At 39.0% G+C, this 23,113-nt stretch overlaps 3 protein-coding genes across 3 annotated transcripts; 1 reads left to right on the forward strand and 2 right to left on the reverse strand.

The window, feature by feature from the left end:
* Nucleotides 1-287: 287 nt before the first annotated feature.
* On the reverse strand, nucleotides 288-2,024 carry LOC116117419 (F-box protein CPR1-like). Its single transcript, XM_031403447.1, has 2 exons — nucleotides 605-2,024; nucleotides 288-374 (listed from the first exon to the last, which is right to left on the reverse strand). The coding sequence occupies exon 1, from the start codon at nucleotides 1,793-1,795 to the stop codon at nucleotides 629-631; it is 1,167 nt and encodes a 388-aa protein (XP_031259307.1). The 5' UTR covers nucleotides 1,796-2,024; the 3' UTR covers nucleotides 288-374; nucleotides 605-628.
* Nucleotides 2,025-5,893: 3,869 nt separating this feature from the next.
* LOC116117420 (F-box protein CPR1-like) lies at nucleotides 5,894-6,475 on the reverse strand. Its single transcript, XM_031403448.1, has one exon. The coding sequence runs from the start codon at nucleotides 6,473-6,475 to the stop codon at nucleotides 5,894-5,896; it is 582 nt and encodes a 193-aa protein (XP_031259308.1).
* Nucleotides 6,476-21,369: 14,894 nt separating this feature from the next.
* On the forward strand, nucleotides 21,370-22,221 carry LOC116117421. The gene has a single exon (XM_031403449.1). The coding sequence runs from the start codon at nucleotides 21,370-21,372 to the stop codon at nucleotides 22,219-22,221; it is 852 nt and encodes a 283-aa protein (XP_031259309.1).
* Nucleotides 22,222-23,113: the final 892 nt, after the last annotated feature.

Below are 23,113 nucleotides of genomic sequence, written 5' to 3' on the forward strand. Positions count from 1 at the left end.
AGGCAATCCTCATTCTTAGAAATGTTCACATAGTGAGGATACTTTGGTTTTTGATATATAGATGAATGAGATAAGGGCATCAGATAAATAAGAGTGAGCATAAGTGAAAGAAAACAGGCTAAGAAGAGTGAAATGGAAATGTAAGAATTATCCATGCCAATCATTTGTAAAAGCACTTAAACACTATACAAAACAGACCCAGAAATAAGTCTTTTTACATTATTGTTGAAAACTAGCCAACATAAACCTGATATAATGCTCAAGAAAACAGAGTATAGAATATATGTGAATGTCCCTTTACCCATATTCCTTTCTCCCTTCCCTTTTTCTGACTTCCTCGGCCGCCCTGTTCACTTGATCACTCTGACATTAACCTAAAAGAATTAAACTTGTTATACCAAATTTCAAAGATGACAACAAATCAAATAACTGAACAAGGATGCGAGTTTGATAACATTATTCAGAAGTAAAAATCTAAAGCAGTATAACAAAAAATAGGGCAACTTTTGAATAAATTTTTGTTGATGTCGGCCAGAGTGACTTCATTTAAAACAAAATAATGCAGAAAGCAACAATAATAAAGTAAAATTTCTTTCACTCTTACCTTTTCTCCTTTTCCTTAGGCACTTTATACAGATCCATCATATTTGCTACCATCACCAAGTGAGACGAGACTTTCGAAACACATATTAGCATCAAAATATGGAAGCACATCCGGAAAAGTGTATACCTTGTTATCACTCTTCTTCAAGTCATACCAAATGAGAGCCTTTTGTTGTGTTTCCAGTAGAAGTTTTTCACCGTTCTTCGAATATGCTAAAGATTTAACAAAGCCAGATTCATCCAAATCATAAAAACTATCAGGTATAAGCAAATGCAATCTAGACCAGAACTCCTCCTCTCCATATTGTTTCATCACCCACACCTCAACAGTATTAGAATCATATATCTTAAGAAAACATAGGCACCCATCCAAAACTGCCAAATCAAAATCATACGATTCTCCCACTCCCAGATACTTTAAATCATCATCCTTATTTGAAGTACTGGGAAGTGGCAGCTCACGAAATTCTTCATCCTCGAGACTAAAAGCAACAATTAACCAAGGGGATTCGAAATCTTGAGCCTCCATCCTATATGATTCAAAGTACACTAACCAATATAATGAACCATTTACAAAACAAGCACTACGCAAAAACTTAAATTCACTATAAGGGAAGTTTTCAATCCTCTTCCATGAATTCAATCTTAGACTGTACACTTCTGCTTCATTGCCAATATGCCTATAAGATTTCAAGCCATATGATGGAATTAATTTCAAAACCTTATAGTCATTGCTGACATCATCATATCCAAATCCATAGCGATAAGCTGGGGAAAGGCGAAGCTTGCTGACACGTGCAGTGGGTAACTTCTTATACCTCCTAGTAAATGGATTCCATAAAATAAGTCTCTCATTCTTAGGAATTGAATAGGAAAGACAGAGCAACCCATTGCAGGAACCAACAATCTTGTAACCCTTATCAGATGTAAATACGTTGTTGAATTTAGTTAAGGGTTCATCGAACACTTCATCAAAAGCTAGCGAGTAGTGATCTGTTTTATTTTCACAATCGGAGAGAATAACATGAAGGTTTGTTTGGGTATTAATGGAGTGTTGAAGATGTAAGCTGATGAAATGTTGGCTGTCGATCCAAGCGCACCACGACTTTGACACACATCTAAAACGAACAAGGGATTTGACGGGTAGTCTGATGAGTATTTCTAAGATTAATTCTTCAAGATGTTCGATCATCGTGTCGGTTTGAGACTACTAAAAATTTAAAAACAGAAACAAACAAAAATTTGAGGTTTGAAGGTTAACTCACAAGTATATCAGAATGAACTCTTAGAACTGAGAGCTTCGTTCTGGATGGCTAGCTCGCATAATAACCTCGGGTTAAATAGCGATGCCAGTGGATGATGGATTCAATCAGTCGGAGTGCCAAAACCCTAAAGATTTTGTGTAAATGAAGAATGACAAATCCTCCTTAAATCCAACGGATTAAAATTATTCACTTTCTAGAGGGAAAATTATATAAAATTTACTCAAAAATATATATAACTCCCGTTAAAACTAACAGTTTAAGGATAACATTTGTCTTTAAATATCCTCTACTGTACATAAAAATTTGTCTTTTGCATTTCCCTTTCTTAAAAATCATAACCTGACTCAAAAAAAAAAAAAAAAATTCTAAAGTTATATTCATTTTTAAATAAAATAAAATAAATTTGCAGGTAATCGGCGGCCAGATCTAGCCTAGAGTGATCGGATTTTTGTTGGCCATTTTTGTCTCGTCGTGCAACCTTTTGGGCAAACATGGCTAATATGACGTGACCATTTTAGGCCACATTGTGGCTAGCTGAGAGGCCCATGGCCATTGCTTCAAGCTAGATGATGACACACATTCTTCCTATTATGCGTCACCATATTTTAAGAATCATACATTGTAACAATCATAATTGAGTCTCACATCGTTAAAGAATAGTTTGATATGTGGTTATAAACTAGTTAATGAGGGGTTTTACCCATTTGTGGTCTTTACCATTGGTATCAAAACAAAACCACCATATGGCCAGGGTTGGCACTTGGCACCCATTTGTTACCTCCTGAAAAAGATAAATAATCATATAGACAATGAAACCCTACAACAAACATCTATACACAGAGAGGGAAGACAAGGGAGGACTAGGAAGGTACCTTCGCCAGAATATACTTAATCGATAACCGTAGCGACGAGAATGGCAGACGATTGCACTAGAGAATGGATCAGAGAATTGATTGTAGACTAGACGTTGACTGGAAGGAACGGCCAAAGGAAGAAACAATCAGACAAATATTTTTCCCCCAAATCCACAATTGAATTTGTGTTTTTTGTCTTGATACGTAAAATATTGAAAATTAAAAATAAAAAAATCAATTGTTTAATGATATTCCAATTTATGCCCGATTCAAAGACCGATTCCTTGCTAGGTACCTGAAAGCCGAATGGTGGAATCAGAATCAGAACCATACAGTTTTGGTTCCACCCAGGGGCGGATTCAGCCCCTTTGAGGGTAGGCCTGGGCCTACCCTCAAGATTTGAAAAAAAAAAAAAAAAAATTAATATACAGGCCATGAAAAATTGTTAATTAACATATATATCAAGTCGTATTTTTAGATTTTTTAAAAACAAGAACTATTATATATACTGTATATCTAGGTCTACAAAAAACTTGTTATTAATATATATATATTTTAAGCCCACATCATATTAAAAGTTTAAATCTCTCTCCAATGTTTTTCTACACAGCTTTACTTGTTTTTTATGATTTAATCCGCAAATTCTTTACTCTCTCTTTCTCTTTCTCATGTTATTCTCTCTTAAAATTTTTGAAGATTAAAATTATTAAATTTTCACTACTCAATGTGTCATAATTAGCTCAGTTTTCTATTTTATAGATTTTAGGTACGTGTATTGTTTATTTCAATTTAGTTTATTTAATGATTGAATCATTTTTTTTTTCTTTTTGAGGTTTTTTATTCTAATTTGAGAAAAAAAGATATAAATCTTGTGAGTTTATTTTGTATTTTCTATCTAAGAATGAATCTTCTTTCTCAAATTAAAACCTTAACTATATTTTAAAGGACGTTATTCTTCACTCTTCATCCACCACTTTCTTATATTTTAAACGTTACCCTTCAGTTGTTCAAAATTGTTAAAGAAATTTGAGTTACTATCTATGTTTATACTAAAAAAAATTCCTCTCTTTTATTAATTCATATTAAAAGTCAACGTAACGTTGACTTGATTTAAACGTAACGTTGACTTGATTTAAGTTTTGGTTGACTTTAGCTAAATTAAGCTAGGTTTGATTAACGCTGTAAAAATTCATATTATAATATTTGAAAGCCAAAAATAAAAATATTAAAAGAAAGTTTTGTTCAAGGTTTACTCAACACTTTTACTCAAAATTTTGCTTCTCATAGATTTATTCAAGTAAGAAAATATTATGTTAATGTACATTCTTTTTTCTCAGGTTCTTAATATTGTATTATTTTTTTTATTTATTAAGGTTTGATGATTTTTTAAAGTTTTTACTAATTATTTGACAAATAATGGCCGAGCTGTGGAGGCCCCCCCAGACAAAAATCCTTGGGTCCGCCACTGGTTCCCCCCACGCCTAACAGAACCGGCCTTTATTATTATATATATATTATATATATATGATTTTTTCGCACCCTTAGTAATATTTGCTTTCCCCATTTGTGGTTGTTGCCCACATAACTTTTATTTCACTTTGTCAGAAGGGTTTTTTTCTTAGTTGCCTAAATTTTAACATATTTATTAACATTTATGTAGATTATAGTTAGTTTAGAAAACGTCTAATAGATCAGTGTATTTGCAGCAGAGTTGGTAATTTTCCCTGCAGATGGTCACATAATTTGATATATAATAACAATGATGTTTTAAACACAAAACATATTAATGGTTACATAATCTGATACATAATGCTTCTGACATATAATTAGAATGATGAAAACATATTAATAAAGAAGATTTCAATTAAAGTTGGGCAAGGACAGGTCCCAAGCAGGCTCAGGCCTGGGCCTGTTTGGGACTGGTCCCACTCATGGGCCTGGGACCGGTCCCAAGCCCATGAGAAACTCTAGGACCCGGACCGGTCCTATGGGCCTGAAAAAAAAAATTTTCCCCCTCGATTTTTTTTATACTTTGGGGGTGAAAGGAAATTTTGTAGAGGGTTTTTAGTATTTTTTGGGGGTAAATCTTATAAACGTTTTAGGCTTGAAAGATTTTTTCTTTAATAAATTTTATAAAACTTCCTTTTAACCCCTATAATTTATGTTTATTTTAAAATTTATATGGGGTTTTATGCAATTATACAAGAGACTAAAACGAAAATGTGTAAAAAAAATTTGAGCCCAGGCCTGCAACCGAGCCCAGTGGAGAGCCCAGGCACTCCTCCTTAGGCCTGGTCCCGTTTTGGGACCAAGCCTCCTAGGATTGGGTTTTGGAACTGGGCTTTTGGGCCCAATCCCAAATGCCCACCTCTAATTTCAATGATCATTTACAACCATTTAAATTATATGATTGTGATTCTATAGAAACTTACGAAAAAGATAAGAGAAGCAAATATATTTAAGAAGTTGTTCAAATGTTTCATAAGATTAAAATCAAATGAGCTAAATAACCTTTATTTATAATAAAATAATCTAATAAATTTGATTTATAAGTTACGTTGTAGTTAATTTACCCATATGCTAAAAGAAATAGTACATAATAATAAACTCATCATTTCCTGCGTTCGCCTCTCTAATTGTCGACTGTTCCTTGATTCCTCTTGCATCAATCTTGATATAGTCAAGACTTTTCTTACCTAAAAATAACAAATCACAAATATGTGAGTTTGAGAGTAAATACAAAAAAAAAAAAAAAAAATGTCATTAATTAAATTTTCAATAAACTAAAAAAGAACTCTAAAAGACTTACTATTGAATTTGAGTAATTATCTCCTTATCGTCAACATTATACGGCGAAACGAGATTTTCAAGACACATATAAGCATTGTAAGATCCCATTTTGATTGGGAATCTAATTATGTTAGATGTCGCCTCCTTCAAGTTATACCAGGTAAGAGTGTTAAAATTTGTTTTCATTAAAAGTTTTTCTCCGTTCTTGGAATAATATGCAACAGGTTGTGCATATCTATCAGGATCAGCAATGGGATATTCCAATTTAAACGAATGCAAATCAAGCGAAAGCAATTTAATCCAAGACTCCTGAACTCCATATTGTTTCATAACCCATACATAACAAGTCTCACAAACCTCCTCAGAAATACATAGGAATCCTCATAGATTATCAATTTGGAAACTTTTCCCATTTCTATTGGCATTTGGATGTGGTATTGTATTAAATTTTTCAACTTCAAAGTTAAAAGCAACAATTGACCACTCTAATCCTTGAACCCGAAATCCATTCTCATTCAATATTAAAGGATATGCTAACCAATGTGACGCACCATTTACAAAGCACCCTCGATTATGATTATACTGAAACTCATAATTATGATCACCATAAGGATAATCTTCAATACATTTCCATGAATTCAATCTAAGACTATAAACATAAATTTGATTGCGAATAATAGAATTTTTGCGATTTAAATCATCTGGGTAAAAAATCTGAAATATTCTCAATACCTTATAGTCATCATGTACATGATCATATCCAAATCCTTCGAAAGGCTTCGAATTCTTTAAAAGATCAAATTCAAGTTTAGGTGCCTGAGGTAACTTGTTATACCGCCTTGTAAATGGATTCCATAAAGCATAATCAAAATCAAGAAATTGAGTGCAAAGCAACCCATTACAACATCCAATTATTTCTGTGCAAAAACACTCTGTACGTGAGCCAATTGTTTGACGGCTCATTGGGATGTCTATTTTTGTTAATGATCTCTTCAGCCCATCATTATCAAAATATTCTGAACACGAGCAGAGTTGATTGGAACTAATTTGAAACATCATATGAAAATTGGTGTTGGAATTGATGGATTGTTGACGATGCATATCAATAAAATACTCGCTATCGATCAAATCACGCCAAGACTTTGAGACACATCTAAAACGAAGAAGAGACTTTACCGATAGCCTCAAAAGTATATCTACTATTAATTCTTCATAGAGTTTTAACATTCTAAACAAGAACAAGAATGAAATTAGCAAACCACTTACCAAGACGAGTTAGCAGAAGCCTACAATTCCACCACAATCAGAAGAACCCTATGCCTGAAAAAAATTCTGAAATATTATTGGTGAAAGGTGAAATAAAAAAGCATATACCTATATATAGAATAAAAATCCTAATTCTACTCTGTAAGCTAATTAATAAACAAAATAAAATCCTAATTGATATAGGAAATAAATAATTATAGAATAAGAATCCTAATTCTACTCTGTAAGCTAATTAATAAACAAAATAAAATCCTAATTAATATAGGAAATAAATAATACTCAACGTATTAAGATCTCCTAATACCTCAAGTATTACTTATCCTACTCAAAGTCTAATTCCTGAACCTACTAAATAAGACCTCTTACTATTCTACTAAACTTTTTAAAATAATTAATTATTAATAATATTGAATCCCTTTTAGAATATTCCTCTCCCTTTAATGGCCTCGATCGGTTTCTCTGCACCTTACGATTGAAACTACTCTCCAGCTTCATTTTCAGAAAGTAAAAAAGAAACAATGGTAATACAACCCCTTAAAAAAAATTAATAATTTTTATATTTTAATTTTGTCAATAATTTTTATAAAGCAAAACTCAATAATGAAGTAAGCTTTTACATTTAACTAATAGAATTGTTGGTGTGTGATTTTGACACCAACCAAACGCACGTGTGAAATGCTGAACTGGCCCAGAAGACACACGTGGGTATGAGAGTGAGAGTAAAAGAAAGCAATGGAGAACAGCGTTTAAAGTGGTTCGGATGCTCAAAGAAATGAATCCTACTTCTACTGATTTTGTATTAATAACAATGGTCAGATCGCGCTCAGCGGACTGACTTCCAAATGATTACACAAGAGAGAGAGAGAGAGTGTAAAACCCCTCCCTAGCCGGGTATTTCCTAAGTATCCCTTGGCCATTGAGAACCTAGAAAACGCACGCCTAGGAAAGAAGTTTATTTTAAAATCCTATTTAAAGAATAAACTTGTAGTTTAAAACATATATATAGATATATGTGTTTATTAATTAATTTTTTTTTTTATTTACATTTTAATAGTTCATTGTATAATCAAAAAATATAATTTCCTTTCTTGGGTAAATTATGAAATCCAGAGTAATACTTACTAGAACATCAACCTTTATAAAATTTACTAGCATTTGATTTCTTTTATTATTAACATATTTACTCCATTAAGAACATGGACATATTACTACATTATGAGATATGAACATATTTACTACAGTAAATATTAGCAAAACCATTCAATAGTCATCTTAAAGCATCCCCTCATGCTCATAGCGTCCCTTGGAATCCTCTCCCAGCTTCATGCCTTAATCCGTACCTGCAAAACTTAAAACATTTCGTAGTGGAGCGCTAATCGCTCAGTAAGGAATATGACCATTTATAAACTATTAAGGTTCATTATACAAGTAAATTACTTAGGACTTTACCTACCTACAAAACATGACCTTCATTCTTTGACATAACAAGTTCATAAACATATCATACATTTTGGACTTTTCTCATGAACATAAGTCATAACATAATCTACATAATATAACATAGAACATATATGACTTATGATATTCTGTACATGGCATGCTTATTTCTTTTGTCTTTATACTTGATGGTTTCATTAGTCTTTGTTATCCGATCGGATTCATTTGAACCATTACCTTGTTCTTGTTCGTCACCTCAAAGGACTCATGGTTTCCATAAGAATTCCATTCCTCTGATCTTGGTTTATACCCCAGAGACTCATGGAATTCATTCTTAACATTTCATAAATTTTTCATAAGACAACTAAATAAGCTATATGCATACCATTATGAATGCAAACATATGGACTACATATATTCCATCTCATCATACTATTTCTCCTACTAAACTTCTTAACTTAATTCATTCAATTTCTCATACAATACAAAGAATTTCAGTAGTAAGATTATTCAGGGTTTATTAGAATTAAAAACAATGGGAATTCCATTAAGAAAGTGATGCCATACAGTTCGTTACTTTCAAGCATTTTCCATTATCTTCTAATTCGAATTTATTTTTGGCTAAAACATAAATTTTTTAGGTCTGTTTCTCAAATTTTTAACACTTCAAGAATCAACTCAATCGGACTTCTATAACTTCAGTTATGACTGTTTCAGTGAAGCATGTACAGTATAAGTTCAAAAAGCCAAATCCGAATTCTATTCATTTTACCATGTCACCTTCATTTGCACATTCATATCATTTGCCATATCTTTCTTAGTATAAAAGGCCATAAAAACCTCCCTTTTTACAGAATCAAAAAGTGCCAAAACATCGTCCAACTACAAATCTCTTAATTGGCATAATCATCCTCCACATCACACATACACCAATCAACACACCCATTAACAATCCATAACCAAAACATAGCATCACACTCATATTACCATAAACAAATGAGTTTCATAAACCCTAGGTGTTATCAATTATAGTCATAAGGGAGATTTTTCCTTACCTTATATTCAAAGCACAAAGGTCCTCCTCCTTGGTCCAAGTTTCACCTTTCTACCTTACACACAACCACTTATGAATTTCTCTTTTAACCAAAAAATTCAGAAAAACTAGGGTTTTGAAACTCACCTTTAACCCTGAAATTGAAGTTCTTTAAGGTGGATGGTGATCTTCTTTGAAAATCAACTTGAAATCCTAAGAATTGAGAATAAAAGCTTGGATTAGTGGCTTTTATGGTGGATTTGAGAGATAGAAGAAGATATATATTTGGGGTCTCCAAGGCCGACTACTCTCTTTTTAAACCTTGTAAATATTCATTCCATTGATACTCTAATGTGATTGGTCAATAAATTAATATAAAGGTCATTTGCATAAATTTTCAATAAGGGCGTTTTGGTCATTTCTACCCACAACATAAAGATAAGTATTCATTATGCCTTTGACTTCTTTGAAACACTTATCCATTAAGCAATCCCATTAGGTGAATGACTAATTTACCCTTGGTGCACTTTTATGGACACTTAATCATATGGTTTTGTATGAAAAGACCATTATACCCTTGGTTACCGTTTATGCCATTTAACCTTATCAATCAACTTTATAACCATTCTACCCTCATTTCTCTTCAATGACATCATCCTTTACACTTTATAACGGCCACATCTCAAAATACATGTAAATTGACCATTTTACCCTTCCATTCAAAAAAAAGAAAATTACTTGAAAAGGTAAATTTCATACCTTAGGGCATCGGAATAATAACGTGGGGTTTACAGAGAGAATGTTGTTTTTCTTTAGAGAGATTAGCTAATCTCCCAAATGAGAGAGGAGCTCCCAATTTATAGTGGGATGGATTAAGGTTATGATTACTAAATTTGTGAGTTGGTGGGATTATCCGGGCAAATCCTTCTTTATGTCCCATTACCCACCTTCTAAAGCGATTTACGTGATTTGATGTAGGGATTAGACACGTGGAATCACTCTAGCTCCTGGCTGGTCTGACGCGCACCCACTGCCCTGACAGGAGCATGCTGTCCCTGTCATTGTGTGACGTGGCTGCCTTTGACTGGTTGCGGACCTACCTAAGCTCTGACTTTTTACACTGATAGGTCTTGCATCAACCCTACTTTTTTAGACATACACAGAAGTCCCCTAGTTTTTAAGGTTTGAGGATCGAACCTTGGAAACTATAATTCATGCCGTGACAAGATGCCTTCAAGGAGATTCTGGTGATTCCAACCTGTTTGAAAAAAGGTTGAGACTGCGCTTTTGCGCACGTGACTTGATACAGTCTTTGCTTAAGGATGAACGACCTGATCTTAGACCATACCAGTGCTTTGATTTCAATTTTCCGAAGTTCACGACCTGATTATACTTAGAATTCGCCTCTAGGCAAGGGATTTGGCTGTTTCGAAATTGAATACTCGTCGAAAGTCACTTTGCTTCGCGACCAATGGGGTAGAATCGAGGAGTCATGTCGCTTCACGACTGGCCAGATGAAGAGTGTTCTACATAATGATCTCTTCAGACGTTACATGTTGCATTTTCGTAATGGATACATTTAATGAAATGCCTCCTGCTTTGACAGACGTGTCCTATGCGCAAGTAATGCCAACCATGCGCATTAAATGTGTGACATGTTGAAACGATATCCTCTATCAAAGCATTAAATGCAGATTGGGGCACATTTAATGCAGAGGGAGAATCGTGCCATTGCTTAGTTTTTCAACGGAGAAGGATGACGATTTGTTTTCTCGGAGCATGACGGTCACCCTTCCCTGCGGATCTGCGACACGTGATCGCGATCAATGGTGAGATACATTTTTCTGTCCAAAAGTCGTTTGATTTCAGGAAAACCAAGCGCCAGTTCTTTTTGCTATAAAACGCAGGCTCATTTTAGGCAATGTCACCATACTCATCTTTTCAGTGAGAGCAAGAGACTTTTACAAACTTGGATTCTTTGCCTTCCAAACCAGCACGTATCTGATATTCGAAACAGAAGGATTCATCTTCATATTCCGAGAGGTAAGGATCGCTTTCTATTTTTATTTCTTACTCCCAGTAGTTGATAAATGATATCAGTCTGCCGATAGTTGATCGAAGACAAAATGTTCTTGCTGGGTTCGAGCCATGAATGGAGGCTCGAAACATTCTGTTAGGGTTTTTCTAGGATATAGGAAGGGAAGTGTTTGCTTTCCTCCATGTCATCATACGAAATAGTGTACAAAGGCTAAAAGATTCCCTGCTTGTCACTTTTGCAGACTACAGTAGGATGGACCCCTTAACGCAGATTCAAGGAAGGGACCAGTTCGTCTACGCAGGATGCTCCTGCGAGTCCCATTCAAGAGATCTTTTCGGTACTTACCGAGGATGAGGTCGAGAGGGTGATAGACTAATACGCTATCTGCGTAGAGGTCTTTCGCGATAGGACACGCACAACTTGGTATCCGCCTCGTGGGCTGGCCGAGATCTCCAAGGAAATCTTCAAGGGTGGGGGGTTGATCCCTTTCCACCCTTTTGTCAGGTCGGTCCTGGATCATTTCGAGATCGCGCTAATGCAACTTACGCCGAACGCGTACATGATTGCGATTGCCATGTACATCGCATGTAATGAGAATGGGTTGGGCGAGCCAACTGCGATAGAGCTCGATTGCTCGTATATACTAAAAAAGAGCAAGGATAAGGATTCCTACTACTTGTCCAGGCGACCTACTATAGCAGTCGGGATACACAATTACCCTAGCAACGCGGGGGCCAACGAAATGAAGTTTTTCTTCTTTCGTTACGATGGCCTTTGTCGCTTCCAGGACCCGAGTAGGTTCCTTTCCCTTGACAAACTTGTTAACTTTGTTTCTTTTGCTAACGAGCTAATTATTTTTCTGGCAGTTAACAAAACGACTAGTTTAGAGCTGCTTGCTGACCCGGACAGAATCGTAGCTTTCGGTTTCCTGCCCGAAGCGAGTCAGAATGCAAAGCTTCTCGTGACAACCGCGAATCTGCGAAATATGGTTTCTTCAATGTAGACACGACGTTAGAGCCCATATCGAGTAAGTTGCGTTAACTTGATCCTTTTCGATTGCGCAATGAACTATTTTTACTAACGACGTTCACATGCAGCAACCATGCCTCCGAAGGTGCCAAGGTCGCCACGACGAAGGCAGTTTACCTTCCCTCGAGCGAGGATCGCTAGGATGACTGAAGCTGCTCCCAGTGGTCTCCTGGACGAAGGGGCAACATTGGGGACTTCGATGCGTCCTGCTGAAACTTCCCAACCTTCGGTGGGTGCCTCGGTCCGACCTACGAGCACTTCCCAGCCTTCGGATGTTCACCCGAAGCAAAAGACAATGGCCCAGCGATCAAGGAAGAGGCAACAAATTTAGGTCGAAGAGTTAGAGTCAGAGTCCGAACCAGATGATCTGGGCGTTCAGGCCGGGAGGTCACAGCCAGGCATTCCCACTGCTTTGGGAGCATCTCGAGCAGGGCAAAGCAAGGTCGTGGGTACTGGAAAGAGGTCGGGTAAGGAACCGATGGGTGACACCCTTGCCAGGGGCACCGGCAAGGACACTTTAGTGCTGGACTTGATGGGACAACTGTCGAATCATTTGCAGCCAACAGTTTTTGCCTTACTGGAGTGCAAACTCGCGGAAGTATTCAAAGAGTTTGTGGGTTCCAACCATGTGGACCTGATGTCCACATCAATCCAACACATAAGCAAGGTAAAACGAACTGTCCTCAACGAGGACTTTATCTTTTTGTTCTTGGTAGGGAACTGACATTCTTCCTGTTCGCAGGCTCTACTCTCCATGCAACTATCCCTGCAAAAGGTCTGGCTGGGAGCTACTGTGGGTGAGGTGGCGCTGAAGGAAGAGAACGCGCGGCTTAAGCCAGACCTAGAAGCCACTAAAGCAAAAAAAGAGCTATCCGCTGGATCGATGACCCAGTACCTGGACGAAAGGAATGTGGCTCTTCGCACGGTGGATTTTCAAAGGACCGAGCTTGAGAAGCACGGGGAGGAGTTAAAGGAACTTCAAAGGACTATAGTCAGGCTCTCCAAGGAGGCCGACGAGAAAGACCAGGAGCTCAAAACGACCTCTCAGCAAGCCTTACGAGCAGAGCAGGAGAGGGAGGCCTCCGAGAAGCAAAGGTAGGCTCTCAAGGCTGAACTCCAAGCAAATCAGGGAAGAGTTACTTCTCTGACCGAAAAGATGCAGAGTCAGGCAGCGAAGGTCGAGGCAAAGGCTACTGAATGGGCGATTGAGTCCATCTATGCCTTGCGGCTGAAGAATCTGAAGATTGATATATCCGACCTCCCGGAGGATTGGTAGGAAGCTCTCATATCCATGGTGCAGCTCGACGATGAGGAGGCAGCGGAGGCCGCTCGAGGATTTGATCAAGGAGAGGCTTCGGGATACAACCGACCAGGCGGATGGCGACCAGCCTTGAGATGAGGTCGGGCCTCCAGGAGTTGGGGATCAGGGTCAATACTTGTAATTTATTTTTGGGATTTTGTGCTGTTGTACTTATTAATGAAATGCATCTTTAATCTCTCAAGCACTTATAATTTTTGTACCCCATGTCACATGGGATTGAATTCTATCCGTTTATAACATTAGAACAAATCTATGCAAACATGATTACAACACATTTGTGCAAGCAAAATTATATTGGAAAGATTATCACTGGAATAATACATTTGTTATTTACAAAGATTACGAGAAATAAAATCTTTACAGGGAAAGACTGAGTTCGGAATTATTGATAATATGGTTAGAGATGCTCAACATTCCAAGCTTGGGGTACTTCGGAACCATTCAGCCTTTTGAGATGATAAGTCCCTGGTCTTATCACTTTGACGGCGCGATATGGACCTTCCCAATTTGGTCCTAAAACTCCCGCACTTGGTTCTCTAGTACCGAGAAGAACTTCCTTAAAAACAAGGTCACCGACCCGAAAGTCTCTTCTCCTGACTTTAGAGTCGAAGAACCTCTTCGCGCGTTGCTAATAGGCTACTATTCTTAGCTGAGCCTTGCTACGATGTTCTTCAACTAGGTCCAGACTTGCGCGCATAAACGCTTCATTGTCGGCTTTGTTGTACAAATCCCTTCGAAGTGAACCGGTTCCTACCTCTGCAGGGATCATCGCTTCGTAGCCATATATTAGCGAAAAAGGGGTTTCTGAGGTAAAGGTTCTCGAAGTTGTCTTATATGCCCATAGGACTTCGGGGAGGTCGTCGGCCCAATTTCCCTTAGCTACGCCAAGGTTTGCCTTCAGAGTGTGTTTGATGATTTTGTTGACAACTTCAACTTGACCATTTGCTTGCGGCCTTACGACTAAGGCAAATTTTTTATGAATACCTAGCTCGTCGCAAAACTGCTTGAGCTCCTTGTTATCGAATTGTTTACCATTGTCTGAAATAAGAGTATGAAGAATCCCATAATGGCACACAATGTTCTTGAAGACGAAGTCCTTGAGCTTTCTGGTCATAATTGCGGCTAATGGTTCTGCTTTGACCCATTTGGTGAAGTAATCCACTGCAACCATGACATAATTTACTCCCCCTTTGCCAACTAGCATGGGGCCGATGAGATCGATCCCCTACATGGAGAACGGCCAAGGATTAGTCATAGTTATCAGTGGGAGGGAGCTCGCGGTATGTTCACGAACCGCTGGCACTTGTCACACCTTTTGACAAAGTTGTAGGTGTCTTCTTAGATTAGGGGCCAGTAGTACCCTTGATGAACAACTTTGTTGGCGAGAGATCATGCGGCGGTGTGATTACCATAGATCCCTTCATGTATCTCCCTCATGTATCTCCCTCATGATGTAATCTGCCTTTTCGCTAATTATACATTGGAGGAGAGGGGCGCTAAACCCTCGCCTATATAGCTGGTCTCCGATGAGGGTGTAACAAGCATATCTTGTTCGCAGAGTCCCTGTCTCGACCTTGTCGTCAGGCAAGGTCCCGTCCCTGAGATACTAAATGATAGAGGTCATCCAGAAATCTGATTCTGTTACATTCACGTCCTATTCGATCGAGTTGGTACTAGGGTTCTTGATGAATGGAACAGGAATGCTCTCCGATGCATCTGAGTCCAATGACAAGGCTATCATTGCCAAGCCATCTGCCATAGAATTGCTCGCTCTAGGAATCTGTGTCATCGTGAAGTGCTTGAACGGCTCGAGTACGGCCTTAGCTTTCTTCAGATAGCTGATCATATTTTCTTCCTTGGCTTGGTACTCTCCCAAAATCTAGTTAACGACCAGCATAGAGTTGTTGTGGATACTGATTGCGGTTGCACCTATTTATATGGCCAAACGCAGTCCAGCGAGCAGAGCTTCTTACTCGGCCTCATTATTGGTTGCCTTAAAACTGAACCAAAGAATGCCATGAATGCGAGCCCCTTCGGGACTCAAAAGGAGAAGACCGACCTCGACCCTCTTTCTATTTGATGATCCATCGACGTAGAGACTCCAGGTCGATAGATTTTGAGCAGTTTTTTGAATGACTTCGCTGGGCTATTGCTCCGACTCATTCGTCGCATGATATGAGAATTCTGATATGAAGTCGGCAATAGCCTGCCTTTGATAGTTGATTTTGGTCTGTACTTCAGATCAAACTGACTTAATTCCATGGCCCATTTAAGTAATTTACCTGATGCCTCCGACTTCTAGAGGACTTGTCTGAGCGGGTAATTAGTCATTACATGGATCGCATAGGCGTGGAAGTAAGGTCGCAACTTTCTGGAAGCGATCTGCAAGGCATAAGGTAATCATTCCATTTCTAGATACCACATATCGACATCTAACAGACGCTTGCTTGCGTAATACACTGGCAATTAGACCTTATCCTCTTCCCGAATTAAGGCTGCACTGACCGCTAACTAAGAGACGGACAGATACAGGAAAAGGATCTCTTGTGGGAGAGACTTGGACAGAAGAGGTGGCTTCCCGAGGTATTCTTTAATATCTGGAATGCTTGTTCGCACTCGGGAGTCCACTCAAACTTTTTATTGGCATTTAGAACATTGAAGAATGGCAAGCAATGATCTGTTACCCTCGATATGAAGCGACTGAGTTCCGCTATTCACCCATTGAGGCTCATGACCTATTTTTTGTTAGTCGGGCTTTTCATATCGAGGAGAGCTTGGATTTTCATATCGAGGAATTTTCCCGGGGATACTCCAAATGAACACTTGAGGGGGTTTAGCTTCATTCTGGATTGCCGAAGGATGTCGAACATCTCAACGAGATGCGCTATGTGATTTGAAGCGACATGCGACTTGACCAGCATGTCATCTATATAGACCTCCATCGATTTTTTGGTCTATTCGAAGAACATTCGGTTAACCAGCCACTGGTAAGTTGCGCTAGCATTCTTGAGGCCGAAGGGCATAACTTTGTAGTAGTACAGCCCCCGATCTGTAACAAAGGATGTATGCTCTTCGTCCAACGTGTACATCAGAATTTGATTGTATCCTGAGTACGCATCCATAAAACTCAACAGCTCGTGTTCGGAGGTGGCATCCATGGGCTGGTCAATTCTGGGCAGAGGAAAGCTATCTTTTGGGCATGCCTTATTGAGGTCAGTGAAGTCGACGCAGGTCCACCATTTGTCATTATACTTCTTTACTAGAACCGGGTTGGCAACCCATGTTGGATAGAGCGCTTCTCGGATGGATCCATTCCGAAGAAGATTATCTACCTCAAGTTTCAAGGCAACATATCGTTCCGAATCCATCGCTCTTTTCTTCTCTTCTAGCGAACCAGCTTGGCTTCGTTGTCAATGTTCAATGCATGGCAGCTAATATCCGGGCTGATCCCGACCATATCTGTATGTGACCATGCGAACACATCGATATTCTCTCTAAGGAAGCTGGTCAGTTCGGTGGCGAGCTAAGGTTGAGATTGCTCCCAATCCTTAATACTCTGTTTGGCTCGCTCTGATCGATCAACACTTTAGATAGATCCTCAACTGGCCCATTGGAGGGGCATTCATGAATACGAGGATCCATATTATCCTCGATTGGGCCAGGCTGTGGCTCAATCCGGTTGATCGCCATCGCCATCGCCATCGCCTATCGGGGAATGCCGTGCGAGATGCCTTTCCCTTTGCATGCCATCTATACTGCTTTTACATAACAGTCGTGAGATGCGCGTTGAGATCCGCTAACTTCCCCTATCCCCATCAGGGTAGGGAACTTCATCTTCAGATGGTATATCGAAGTGACTGCCTTAAAGTTTCTCAACAGAGGTCGCCCCAAGATACCATTAAAAGTGGATGGGCAATCCACTACCAAGAACTCAGTTACTTTGGTCACTTCATCAAAGTCACCCAATGTGACTGGAAGCAAGATCATTCCTTTGGGGATCAGGTGGTCCCCTGTAAAACCATATAGGGGGATCGAAGGGGGCTTCAGGTCAGCCTCATCCAAGTTCATTCTTTCGAAAGCTATCTGGAACAGGATGTTCACAGCACTTCCATTGTCCACCAACATTCTGTGGACATTATGGCGTCTTATCAGTGGCGTGATTACAAGAGCGTCATTGTGGGGATGATGCAATCGAAATGCATCCTTCTTGGAGAGGGTAATTTCCTCCTCCCTAAGAACCTTTTGTGGTCGCCACATCATTCTCATCCAACTGATGGGATCATGATAGGCTACGCGAGCATACCTTTCCTGGGCACCTCGCGAGTTCCCCACGGGTGTGGTCCCCCAAAGATCAAATTGATGCTGCATATACCTTTGCGATCACGTCGCTTCTTTCCTGGGTCCCCTTGCTTTTTCTTCTGTGCGAGAGTGGAGTCATCAATATATTCCTTGAAATGCCCCTGCTGGATGAGGTCTTCGATTGCCTGTTTGAGAGCTTGGTACTCATCGGTGTGATGCCCATTTTCCCGATGAAAGCGACAATATTTTTTACTATTTCTAGCTGATGGGGGATTTTTCATGGGCTCAAGCTCTCCGACCAGGCTAGGTTCTTCCGACTTATCAAGAGTAGCCGATACAGACGCATTCAAAGACATATACTGATTTCTGTCGCGATCACGACGAGGAACTGGAGTATAAGACTTTTTGGGCTCATAGCGCGATTTCTTTCCTTTTCGTTGATCATCAGTAGCCTGTTAGAGTAGATGCCCTAGAGCCAATCAATTATTGTAGAATTGACTCTTTGTAATAATGTTCATTAATCAATAATAAAAGGCATTTTATTCTATATCTTTCCAAGGATGTAGGCTGCCTCCCCTAAGTCCTTCATGGAGAAGCACTTAAATAACCAAGTCTTTACCGACTGCAAGTTCGGTATATCATTCCCGATCAGAAGTATGTCATCAACATACAACACTAGGAATGCTACTACGCTCCCACTTACTTTCTTGTAAACACAGGGCTCATCTTCATTCTTGATAAAACCAAATTCTTTTACGGTTTCATCAAAACGAATGTTCCAGCTCCTTGAAGCTTGCTTGAGTCCATAAATGGATCTCTGCAACTTGCATACCTTATTAGCTTGACTATCTAGAACAAAACCATCAGGTTGTGTCATATACACATCCTCCTCAAGGTTTCCATTCAGGAAAGCAGTTTTGACATCCATTTGCCAAATCTCATCGTCATGATATGCAGCTATTACAAGCATAATCCGGATGGATGGCGAAAAGGTTTCTTCATAGTCAATGCCATGAATTTGTTTGACTTTAGCAACCAGCCGTGCTTTATAAGTATGCATGTTGCCATCCATGTCAGTCTTCTTCTTGAAGACCCATTTACACCCTATGGGTTTTACCCCTTCAGGTGGTTCCACCAGAGACCACACTTGATTCTGGTACATGGAGTCCATCTCAGATTTCATGGCTTCAAGCCATTTAACAAAATCTGGATCCGATATAGCGTCTTCGTAGGTTCTGGGTTCATCGTCTTGGTAGACTAGTATGTCACCATGTTGAGTCACGAGATAACCGTATCTCTCGAGCTCATGGCGTACTCTCCCCAATCTACATAGCTCCTGTGCTACCTGAGGTGGTTCACTTTGTTCCACAAGTTGTGGAGTAACCTCCTCATGATGGTTAACCACTTCTTGTGGCACATCATCCTGTCCTTCGTCTAGTATATCTTGTGGTTCTAGAACTTCATCGAGTTCTACTTTTCTCCCTGATGGGAATGCAAAATGTCATATTTACCCCCCTTAATGTCTAGTCTTTTATACTTATTTTCTGCCTAAATATACTCATTATTATTCTATTTTGATTTAGGAGGTAAATGGAGGCGTTAATTGCAAAACGGAACTAATTAAGTGAATTCGGACAGTTTCAACGTTGTTTCGTAATCTGGGCATAACTCTCTCATCCGAGCTCCGATTTAGATGATTCAAAATGATGTGGAACGATAAGAAAGAGATATACAACTTTCATGTTTTGAGTTTGGAGAGATACTCGATGCATCAAGGTTGTAATCGAGCTTTAAGTTGACACATCTGCATTGGACGTCCTGGAACATTCTGCCTTGTCATGCAAATCAATTGGGCAATTTATTATTGGAGACATGTGGCACGCAAGTTACAGCTCAGAATCACCATTTTCGTATTTTGTATTAAGACTTTATTTTATTTCCAATTAATTAGATTAGGATAAATGTTATTTTAGGATAGGAGAATATTTCTTTTAGGAGATTGAGTGGGATTCGAATTCTAAAACTGGATTTTTGCTAAGGGGATCAGATTAGGTTTTGGGAAAAGGGGACCACGCCTCTCTCTTCTCTGCTCTGGAATTTTTCTTTCTTTTGAGTTTGGATTATGGCCATGAGCGGCTAAAGCTTTTGTAACTTGGTCGTCGGAAACGGAGACCTCGGAATCAACCAACTGTGAGATCTAATCTATTTTATTTTAGTGTTCAATTTTCATGTTTGAGTATTGAATGTTATTCTGTGCATATCTTCATGATTGATGCATTTAATTACTAGGAGGCCTACTAGTGGATTATTTGTTGCAATCTACTGCTAAGTTTGATATCAAATCCGTAATTGTTTGATCCCTCTAACTTGTGAAGCAATTAGGGTTAATAATTTGCTGCGTCAGGAATTAGTAATCTTAAGANGACGTTTCTAGAATGGCCACCATATGTGCTCATAGGGTTCTCACTATCAAGATTTGAAACACTTGATGCCCTCATCACGGTTCTACCATTCTAAGGACATATATCAAAATATATTGCAATAATATTGATTTACGCGATATAGAATAAAATGCCTTTTATTGATTAATGAACATTATTACAAAGAGTCAATTCTACAATAATTGATTGGCTCTAGGGCATCTACTCTAACACAACCACCTCAGAATGTCCCCAATAATATGCCATATAGGAACAATCCTTCCACTGAGCAAGGCAATTATAGGGAGCAACCTTCAATCCAACCACCCATCCAACCTAGGATCCCACCTCTCGTTCAGTAGCCCACTCTAATGCCCGGTTCACTAGAATCATTGATGGTCAAATGCTCCAAACCATACAGGAACACAATGCCGACATGAATGCTAGGTTCTAAGATTTAGAGCAGAATACCCAACTTCTACATTCTCATTCTGAATCCATTAGTAAGCTAGAGACCCAGATTGGTCAAATAACCAAAGCAGTCAATAGGAGAGAACAAGGCCAATTGCCTAGTCAAGTCATAGGTAACCCTAGTGGTTCTTCTCAGCAGAAAGGGTTTTCCGAACAAGCTAAGGTCGTGATGACTCTTTGGAGCGGCTGAGCGCTAATTAGGCTTGAGAAGGAAGTAAAAGTCCAGGGTAGAGAAGAGGAAAGTCTGGGTAGGGACCAAGCCAAAGAGAGTGAGAGTGAGCCACTTATAGAGTCAAGTGTTCAAAGACCGAGTAAGGAGAAAGTTGGGAGAATGAACCATCCCCTACATCATACATACCGAGAGCACAATTTCCTCAGTGCTGAGAGCCCCCAAATGTTTCCACTACTAGGAAAAGCGTTAGGATGGAGGAAATGCGTTAGTTGTTTAAGCAGGTGTAGATTAACATTCCACTCTTAGATGCCATTAAGCAAGTACCTACTTATGCCAAATTCCTCAAAGATTTGTGCACGCAAAAGAGGCGAATGAAATCTCATACAACTAAGACTGTACATTTACCGAAAAATGTAAGCGCGGTTCTCTCTAATCGCCTTCCCTCGAAGTTAAAGGGTCCTGGAGCTCCTATTATTTCTTATGTGATAGGTAATGTCACGATTGATAAAGCACTCTTAAACTTAGGGGCAAGCGTGAACTTATTACCCACTTCCATGCATGAACAGTTTAACTTAGGTAAGCTCAAGTCTACTGTAGTCATCCTGCAGTTAGCTGACCAATCGGTCAAAATGCCTAGGGGACTAATTGAGTACGTGTTAGTTAAGGTTGAGGAACTATATTTTCCAGTGGATTTTCTTGTCTTAGACATGGAGTATAAGAGCAATGGAAGTATGCCACCAATTCTTTTAGGGAGACCTTTTCTAGCAACGGCAAACACTTGCATTAACTGTAGATCAGGAGAGATGAAAGTGTCTTTTGGGAATAGGAAACTAAGACTTAATGTGTTTAATGCTGGTTTAGGGCCTATGCATGAGGACGATAACGAGTGTTTCATGGTTGATGTTATTGACAGTCCAGTGGAGGCTCACGCCCCACAAATGTTATGTGATTACACAATTTACACTCTTATGAATCCTTTTGTTGAGGAGATATGTAGCTTGAGGGTCATGTCTGAGATTCAGGAGGTTAGCGAGTATGTAGATAGGTCGCCCACTCTAGAGCGTCGACCTTGGAACATCAAGTATGAACCCTTACCACCTTTGTCTAAGACGACACAACCGAAGTCAATTGAGTCTCTACCAGTCTTAGAGTTGAAGGCCTTGCCCGATACTCTAAAGTATGTTTTCCTAGGACCTAACAAGACCTTACCCGTGATATGTTAGAGTAGATACACTAGAGCCAACCAATTATTGTAGAATTGACTTTTTGTAATAATGTTCATTAATCAATAATAAAAGGCATTTTATTCTATATCGCGTAAATCATTATTATTGCAATATGTATTTATATATGTCCTTAGAATGGTAGAACCGTGATAAGGGTATCAAGTGTTTCAAATCTTGATAGTGAGAACCCTATGAGCACATATGGTGGCCATTCTAGAAACGTCCGTAGCCCTAGTATTATTCTGAAGTAAGGGTACAGATAATACGGTAAGGCCATCACAGTGTTGAACGNTAATAAGACTCGCATTGCAAAACTTCAAAGGGATGGAGTTTTGGCCCCTTTTAACTTTCAGTCATTTGAGGTATGCGAGTCATGCTTGTTAGGCAAGCTGACCAAGTCTCCTTTCACAGGACAAGGTGAAAGGGCTACTGAACTGTTAGGCATCATCCATTGTGATGTATGTGGTCCACTAACAGTTGAAGCCAGAGGTGGATATTAATACTTCATCACATTTATTAATGATTTCAGTAGATATGGTTATGTCTACCTTATGAGACATAAATCTGAAGCCTTTGATAAATTCAAGGAATTCAGGAATGAAGTATAGAATATGTTGGGCAAAAGTATTAAAGCTCTTCGGTCGGATCAAGGAGGTGAATACTTAAGCTCAAGGTTTTCAGAGTACCTAAAGGAATGTGGGATAGTATCACAACTCACCCCTCTTTATACACCCCAACATAGTGGAGTGTCTTGTAACAACTGCTGAAAACTAGTACAATGCATGCATAATAACGATAGAAANAATTTCAATATGAACACGATAGAGAAAACCCTGTCAGAACTTCTGAACATGCTGAGGACTGCAGAGCAGGACTTGAAAAATTCCAA

Source organism: Pistacia vera, unplaced genomic scaffold, assembly GCF_008641045.1.
Source record: "Pistacia vera cultivar Batoury unplaced genomic scaffold, PisVer_v2 Contig808, whole genome shotgun sequence".
NCBI lineage: Eukaryota > Viridiplantae > Streptophyta > Magnoliopsida > Sapindales > Anacardiaceae > Pistacia > Pistacia vera.